This window comes from Penaeus vannamei, chromosome 34 (genome assembly GCF_042767895.1).
Source record: "Penaeus vannamei isolate JL-2024 chromosome 34, ASM4276789v1, whole genome shotgun sequence".
NCBI classification, from domain to species: Eukaryota; Metazoa; Arthropoda; class Malacostraca; order Decapoda; family Penaeidae; genus Penaeus; species Penaeus vannamei.
The window spans coordinates 11,957,108-11,965,548 of NC_091582.1; the positions used below are offsets into that span (position 1 = coordinate 11,957,108).

The window sequence follows — 8,441 nt, forward strand, 5'->3', positions numbered from 1 at the left end:
GTCTTTACAAAAGCGGTGACCACATGTAGTTTGTATGGGTGAGCGTAAGCCCAGTAGACATATGGCACACTCATACTTAGGGTCAAGAGGTGGGACAAATTCATAATCAAATCCCTCTTGCTGAAATGTTGAAAAGTAAGTGAGCAGAAGAAACGTCATGCTCTCCTGTCCAAATATATTAGAATAATACAGGAGAATAACAAATATTCAGAACATGAATATCAAAATATATTGAAGCAAAGTACTTCACCTACTTACACGAGACAAAATTGTAATGGACTCTTCGACACTCTCCATTCTTCATGACCTTTTTTATCAGCATCAAACTGTTCACTTATGCATTTCCTACAGAATATGAAAAGGATTTAGTATCTTCAATTATGCCCAATCTTTAAGAATAACTGTCAATATTTTTCTTAAAATAAGTACTAATCATTGCATTGTGAAAGACAAATCAAAGAATACTGCAGAAAACAATTTTAGTATAATGGTGATAAAACTTATCATATGAAAATTATTAAATAAAAATTCCAACCCTATCTTATCAAGAGGATGACCTAATTCCCAATATTTAAAAGAAATAACATATAATTATACAATGGCAGGGTTATTATAAAAAATGGGACCCTACAATGATAAATAAAAACAAAGAATACTGCCTCATAAAGGAACCAAAATGACAGAGGAATGGGTTTGCAGACTTCTGCTAGTGCAATGAAGGCTTGTAGGCCATAATAACTGCTTGATGGGAGTCATATTATCAACAATTATTAATCATACCAAGGATAAAAAAGACAAACAAAATGTTTTCTAATATCACACTCATTAGTTTGCAATACTTGTCTGAATTACAAAACTTGGCTGTTTAGTACAGACAAATATCAAAAGTGTTTTTATAATACTTTCAGAGAGGCCACAATTATTTCATTCCATTGTTAACAGATTTTACTCCTGAAAAAGCAAAATGAAAATAAAAATAATTGGGTGTTTTGACTTTTCTTTTAATAGTTTATCAATTTCAGGAAACATGTGATAGGTGGTAAAAAATAAATGAAATACAGATGACAAAACTACACCAGGCTATAATTACTTAATTCCTTCAATCTATAGACCTCAACTCCAGCACCTTCAAATAAATTTACAATTGTGTAGACATCACCAGAAAGCTAATAGCGATGAGGTTATCAATTTCTATTACATTTACATTGATTTATTTTCATGATGGTTGGCTATGTTGAACATCGGCAGGAAAATATAAAAGTTGATTTTGAAAATATTTTTATTTTGTTCATATCAGAATCAAATTGTACCGGATTTGGTGCAATGTGAAAAAAATTATGTTGAGTTATCAATCATAGAAAGAACACTTGACATTAATATTCCAAATGTCACATCCAAAGCAACCTCAATACCATGCTCTCATTCCACTGACAGCCTTCTATGTTTTGCCTAATTTAATCTACTCTTTGTTTTTACTCAGTCCTAACCATGCCTCATATCTAAACTTACCCTTTGCTGACCTGATCTCCACCGTCCATTCCTAACTTTGGTAAAACATACCGATACATCTGTAGACACTTCACCTACACCCCACGTTCAACACTTTAGCAAAAGTATATTCTAAGGTGCATTTTTGAAGGCAAGATATTTCTTTTTCCTATTTTTTTTGGATTGAAACAACTTGTTTCATTCCTGTTTTGAACAGAACTTTTTGGTCAGATATCTCAGTCAGATACCAAGCATTTTCAAACCACCTTCAGAGCAAGCTTCCTAGTTTAATGACCAGATCCTGCAATGCATGCCTTCACACTGATGAGGATAAACAAATCTCCCATGCATGTAGTGTATCAAGACTTGCCGACTTACTGTCAAAGAGGTCTCAGCATCTCTCTGTGATCCTTTTCTAAACAGTTACCAAAGGAAATAACCCTTTTCAATTAACCCCCAGTGTATCTAGTACAGAAACATATACTAACACGACTGTATCTCAAGGTCTAATGTGCATTTTTATTTGTCAACTATAACCAACATACTCTGAAGAATATCTTCAAACAGGCCAGTATATTCTTTTTAAACATAATGTTCAACATTGACGAAAGCAGAAGCACACTAATGCCCAACAAGTGGAATCACATGCAATGATGCAAGACTAGAATTTTGGGATATTGCATCGGTTCTCATTCTCCTCGAAGACCGAGTTTGGCATTTAACGAACTCTAACGTCAGAGGCCGATGGCTCCCTGCATTGCATCCAAGGCAGAACTAGTGGATAGCATTTTAACCCCAAGCTTTGTAAAGCAGAGGACCGAGTTCCGTCTCGTGACTCACCTCTCCTGCCAAGCCCCAAGGCAGGAATTCCCCAGTCATGAGTCATGAGTCATCTGTTCACGACTCATCAAACAAAACCTGAAGGAGCCTCACCTGTTGATTGCCCTTTCCTTAGCGACATATTGCACGGTCTATCAGAGAGCACTGTCTGCCGCGTCCAAGCGTCATAACATCCTTCAGAGGCTGTTTGGCGAAAGGCGAAGGACTCCTGTGACTCATCGGCGAAGGTCAAGCGCCGTCCTATGAGCAGGAATTGCAGGGAAAGGCTCGGGGAACCTATTGACGCTCAGCAACAAACACATGATAGCCAGCGTCGCAAAAAGAAGTCTGTAGATAATCAAAAAATACATGTTATCAATATTAAGATCTTTACAAATGAATGAAAATATACCTCCAGCATCCTTCATAAATACATTTTGCGTCAAGCAGAAAACTGGAGGAAAGCTAAATCTTTATTAACATATCTTTAATGTGCAAAATAAATGAAAGGCATTAGAATGGAGTACTCACAAATATCACAAGAGGAAATTGCAAAGAAATAAGGAGGCCACCCAACTCCGGTGAAGGTAACGCCTTGTTTACATCGGCTGGGCGTTGCGAAGGCACTGACGTGAGGAGCTGAGGGGACAGCTTGATACTCGAGGACTTCGCCATGGAATTGCAGGATTCCTTTTATCCCAGAGCTCAGTATATTGAGACTGTAATTATCAGTGATAAGTACAGACATTTAATATTTTTAGCAGAAGAGTAAGGCTCAGGAGTTTTAACATGTCAAATATTGTTCTGTAGGTAGGGTCATTAATTACATAGCTAGGAGTATATTATTAACAGGTTGGAGGGTTTTTTTTTTTTTTGTATTTCCAGATTCACACAGCCATATGATACAAGGTAAACTTTCCATGTAGTGTATAGAACTACAAATATGACACTTTACAGCTGTGGTATTTCCTTTCGTGAAGACGGGTGAAACTACACCAGCAGGCAAAGAATAATGTCAGAAATGAAGAAAATAGTGTGCAACTAATGCCACAGAGAGTAAGTCCACGCCAATGGGGTGGAGGTCTGTGGGCAGAACCTCTGATCGAAATATATGGTAATTGGGTTGGGGTCTAGGGGCAGAATCTCAGACCGGAATATATGGTAATTGAGTCGGGGACTGGGGGCAGAATCTCAGATCGGATTATATGGTAATTGAGTCGGGGACTGGGGGCAGAATCTCAGATCGGATTATATGGTAATTGAGTTGGGGACTGGGGGCAGAATCTCAGATCGGATTATATGGTAATTGAGTCGGGGACTGGAGGCAGAATCTCAAATCGGATTATATGGTAATTGAGTCGGGGACTGGGGGCAGAATCTCAGATCGGATTATATGGTAATTGAGTCGGGGACTGGGGGCAGAATCTCAGATCGGATTATATGGTAATTGAGTCGGGGACTGGGGGCAGAATCTCAGATCGGATTATATGGTAATTGAGTTGTGGATTGGAGGCAGAATCTCAGATCGGATTATATGGTAATTGAGTTGGGGACTGGGGGCAGAATCTCAAATCGGATTATATGGTAATTGAGTTGGGGTCTGGAGGAGAACCCCCTGGGTTAGAAAAGGTTTTTGGTTCATATGATGATGTTTGCAGATTCCCAGGAGTGGCTGGAGCAATGTTATGTATGGATATTAATATTGTCACACACACACACACACACACACACACACACACACACACACACACACACACACACACACACACACACACACACACACACACACACACACACACACACACACACACACACACACACACACACACACACACACACACACTTGGACACACATACACTTGGACACACATACACGCACACACACACACACACACACTTGGACACACATACACGCACACACGCGCACACACACACACACACACACACGTGCACACACACACAAACACACATACGACACACACACACACATACACAAACAGACACACACGCAAGGCACAAACAGAAACACACACAAGGCACAAACAGACAGACACACACACACACACAAGGCACACACACACACACGACACAAACACACACACACACACACACACACACACACACACACACACACACACACACACACACACACACACACACATTAAGTAAGGCCAAGAGTGGTTTTAGGTAATTAAGTGGAACTAAGCTTAATTAGGATAATTCCTCCATTCCAAGTTATGTTGGTTGATATATCTATATCATAGCAAAGATTGATGACTAATATGCAGCTGTTTGCAAGGTTGAGCCTGCAAGTGTCCTAAAAAAAATTGAGAAATATAGTGAGATCTTTTGATATAAACAGTTATCAAACAAATGAATTTTTCTCTTATTAGCGTGTGGCAGGCCAGTGCATAATGAATTCTATTGGAAAATGAAGATTTTTACATACTTTATTTTCATCTCCAGGCCACAGGAAACCGAGTCAGCCGTGCAAGTGTGTTATGCGGTTCTCAAAATATTGTGTTAAGTGGTAAAGTTATCGTGCTTAGTGGTGTGATCATCAGAGGAGACCTTGCAAATGTTAGAGTAGGACGCCATTGTGTGATATCATCCAAAGCGGTTATCAGACCTCCGTTTAAAAAATTCAGTAAGGGGTAAGTAATAAGTGGATAACATTTGTTTTTTAGTTTGGTTATTGTTTTTATTTGCTTTAGTTGTTTTATCCTCAAAAAGTTGTTTACTGTCTGTACAGATTAATTTAGCAAAGGAAATTAGCACATACAATTGTCACCTTATGCTACATCTTTTCTGCAATACAAAAAGCATGAATTCAGAGCTCTTGAATGTAATTTAAGATGATACTAAGTAAAAGGAATAAATATCACCTATACATGATATTGTTTTATATTTCTTCTAGTTTTACTTCTCATATTTTGTTATTGAAAACGCTTTGTACCTTTGTCATTGTTCTTAATGTTATTACTGTCACATATAGCTAAAATATATATATGCGTGTGCATATTTATTTTTCTCCTTATATATAGATATATTTGACGTGCTTACCTTTTCTTTTTAGTAATAGTTGTTTTTAATATTTCAGAGTAGCATTTTTCCCACTTCACATTGGTGACCATGTTTACATTGGTGAGGGTTCTGTTGTAAATGCTGCAGTCATTGGCTCTTATGTCTATATTGGAAAGAACTGTGTTATCGTAAGTATTGAACATGCTTCTTATATTGTGTCTGTGAATAGTTTTTTCTTCTGTTGAATTATTAGGTTACTGTTTTGTATATATTAATAATCACTCTGCTGAAGAGCAAATTTGCTTTGCTAATATGAATTTTATCGAAGAATATAAAATTTTAGGGACGCCGTTGTGTACTGAAAGATTGCTGTATGATTGCTGACAACACCGTCTTGCCACCTGAGACTGTTGTTCCACCATTTGCAATCTATAGTGGTTCACCTGCCAAGCACACAGGAGATCTGCCAGAGGCTACACAAGATCTTATGACTGATTACACTAAGTCATGTTATCACCATTTCATCAGAGTCAAAGATATGCCACCACAGGCAAAGGAAGGAACTACAAAGCTTATTGAAATTTAGATGTGTTTCATTTACTTCTTAAAAATTGGGTGAGTATTTAAACTTGCTATTATAGAGTGGAGGGCAGTTTAGTGACAAATGATGAGCACTGCCCTGTACCATGTAGGGGCCAAAATGAAATTTTATCAAAATAATCTTTAAGATTTAAATAGATCCCAAGAAAGTAGTGCAGCTGACTGTCAGTAAACTACGATTTAATCCTTATACATCTAATTGCCTGTTGTTTTTCCAATATTATTTCCATTTAGAAGATATTTTCAGTTTAGTAAACATAAGAAAAGTTTTGCATTCATTGTTGGAAAATTAATTCACAAAAATGCTTTGCAGGTATTACAGAAAGCTCTATTTTTGCTTCACTGTTTCCTCAAGCCAAAAGTATAATATCCAGCCTGAGTTATGGAACTTCAGTTGAACTCAGTGAAGAAGAGAATATATTTCTGAGGTACGCTATTTATTTCAAATCAGTTACCTCAGAATTTAGCAAAAGCATAAATTAAATTATGTTATGTTTACAGGTCGACTATGATGTCTTTTGACCTAACAATTGGTCTGCCTAAATATATCACTAGGGGATTTCTGTGTCTACTACTAATCAAATACAGTATATGTCATTCTAGTATGATACTGACAGCATTGTGAATTATTATTATTTCAGAAGCTTTAAATATGGATTATACTTTTTTTTTTACATATAGAATAATAAATGAAGACTCAAAAACACAGAACTTTTACTATCACAAGATTATCTTCTGGAGCCAGATTTTATGGCTGGGTAATAGCAGTCTATATGTGTGCTGCTGTAAAATAAATTTTGAATATGTAGACTTTATTAGAACTGTTATTGCAAAAGTTAATTTCAAGCTTAATAAAGATGGAATTTATATCATTATGGGCTTGTGTATGTTAAAATAAAGTAAATAATGGCAGTTGTTGTTTCTTTAAAAGATGCAAAGATTGCTCTTACTATTATATTGTCACACCTCTATATTGTACCAAAGCACACATTTTTAAGCCTGCGAGATAACCTGTTTGTAAACTAGTTATAAACTTGTTCCATATTCTCAATTTTCACAATTTGGTAAGGACTACCTTAGCTATTGCATAATATTATTCTAGATATTGGAGAACAGGATTCTGAATAAACTTTTATAAAGCTGGAAGTAGTATATATGTAACCAATTGTTTTGATATGATGATACACATTAATTAGGATGCCACACTATGCTTGGGAAAGGCATGAGGAATTTAATGTCCATATGTTCTGGACATCAATTGAAAATGTATAGTTTGTACACTATATATAACAGATAATATCTATTTACTGTCTCTTATCATATGTATATGTATATGTATATCATATGTATATCATATGCACATGTATATATAGATAAGGATAGATACATACACATACTCCCCGCCCCCCCCCTGAAAGTGTTCATATGAAAATCTTTAATTATCTTTATCTTTAATGAACATTACAATTTACAGATATTTACATATTTCCGTATAGTTGTAGACCGTAAAGCCTGGAATAGTATTTAAAGTATTTCCCCCACATACTGAATGGTAATGTTTTATTAATTACATCTGTTTCAAAGTTACTTATGGCGAAATTATTTTAACCCATTGTCACAGGGGATGGCATATACATAAATGCTATGCTCACTGTGAGTTTTATCTATAAATTGTGTTTACACGATGATGGCTCCACAAATGCTTAGAGTCAAATACTAGTCCTACCTATCTCACTTGTTTACCCTTTTCCTTGATTTCTGGATATATAATATAATATAAATATAAATATAAATATAAATATAAATATAAATATAATAAATATAATATAATTTAATATAATATAATAAATATAATATAATATAATATAATATAATATAATATAATATAATATATATAATATAATATATATAATATATATAATATAATATATATAATATATATAATATAATATAATATAATATATATAATATAATATATATAATATAATATAATATAATATATATAATATAATATAATATATATAATATAATATAATATAATATATATAATATAATATAATATATATAATATAATATAAATATAATATATATAATATAATATAATATATATAATATAATATAATATATATAATATAATATAATATAATATAATATATATAATATAATATATATAATATAATATAATATAATATATATAATATAATATATATAATATAATATAATATATATAATATAATATAATATAATATATATTATATCATATAATATATATAATATGATATAATATATATAATATGATATAATATATATAATATGATATAATATATATAATATGATATAATATATATAATATGATATAATATATATAATATGATATAATATATATAATATGATATAATATATATAATATATATAATATGATATAATATATATAATATGATATAATATATATAATATGATATAATATATATAATATGATATAATATATATAATATGATATAATATATATA

General features: G+C 33.2%; 3 protein-coding genes across 6 annotated transcripts in view; 1 reads left to right on the top strand and 2 right to left on the bottom strand.

Moving 5' to 3' along the window:
• The window catches only part of LOC113823555 (TNF receptor-associated factor 6-like), a 10,396-nt gene extending 7,438 nt beyond the window's left edge, over nucleotides 1-2,958 (bottom strand). Inside the window, exons 1-4 of one of the 4 annotated variants that reach the window (XM_070113383.1) lie at nucleotides 2,839-2,958; nucleotides 2,422-2,655; nucleotides 259-345; nucleotides 1-120 (exon numbers count right to left, since the gene is read on the bottom strand). The exon at nucleotides 1-120 is cut by the window's left edge and continues 20 nt beyond it. In XM_070113383.1, the coding sequence (XP_069969484.1) occupies nucleotides 1-120; nucleotides 259-297 (159 nt within the window). In that variant the 5' untranslated portion in view covers nucleotides 298-345; nucleotides 2,422-2,655; nucleotides 2,839-2,958. Of the gene's footprint in view, nucleotides 121-258; nucleotides 346-2,215; nucleotides 2,239-2,282; nucleotides 2,309-2,328; nucleotides 2,366-2,421; nucleotides 2,656-2,838 lie in introns of those variants that run through there. The other 3 variants (XM_070113384.1, XM_070113385.1, XM_070113386.1) reach the window with 3 other exon arrangements.
• Nucleotides 2,889-7,077, top strand: LOC113823556 (dynactin subunit 5-like). The gene is made up of 5 exons (XM_070113387.1): nucleotides 2,889-3,028; nucleotides 4,774-4,961; nucleotides 5,408-5,519; nucleotides 5,675-5,946; nucleotides 6,245-7,077. Exons 1-4 carry the CDS (start codon nucleotides 2,981-2,983, stop codon nucleotides 5,915-5,917), a joined length of 591 nt encoding a protein of 196 aa, XP_069969488.1. The 5' UTR covers nucleotides 2,889-2,980; the 3' UTR covers nucleotides 5,918-5,946; nucleotides 6,245-7,077.
• Nucleotides 7,078-7,123: 46 nt separating this feature from the next.
• The window catches only part of LOC113823573 (TNF receptor-associated factor 6-A), a 5,138-nt gene continuing 3,820 nt past the window's right edge, over nucleotides 7,124-8,441 (bottom strand). The window contains exons 6-7 of the mRNA XM_070113444.1: nucleotides 7,667-7,689; nucleotides 7,124-7,141 (exon numbers count right to left, since the gene is read on the bottom strand). Coding sequence (XP_069969545.1) covers nucleotides 7,124-7,141; nucleotides 7,667-7,689 — 41 coding nt within the window. The remainder of the gene's footprint in view (nucleotides 7,142-7,666; nucleotides 7,690-8,441) is intronic.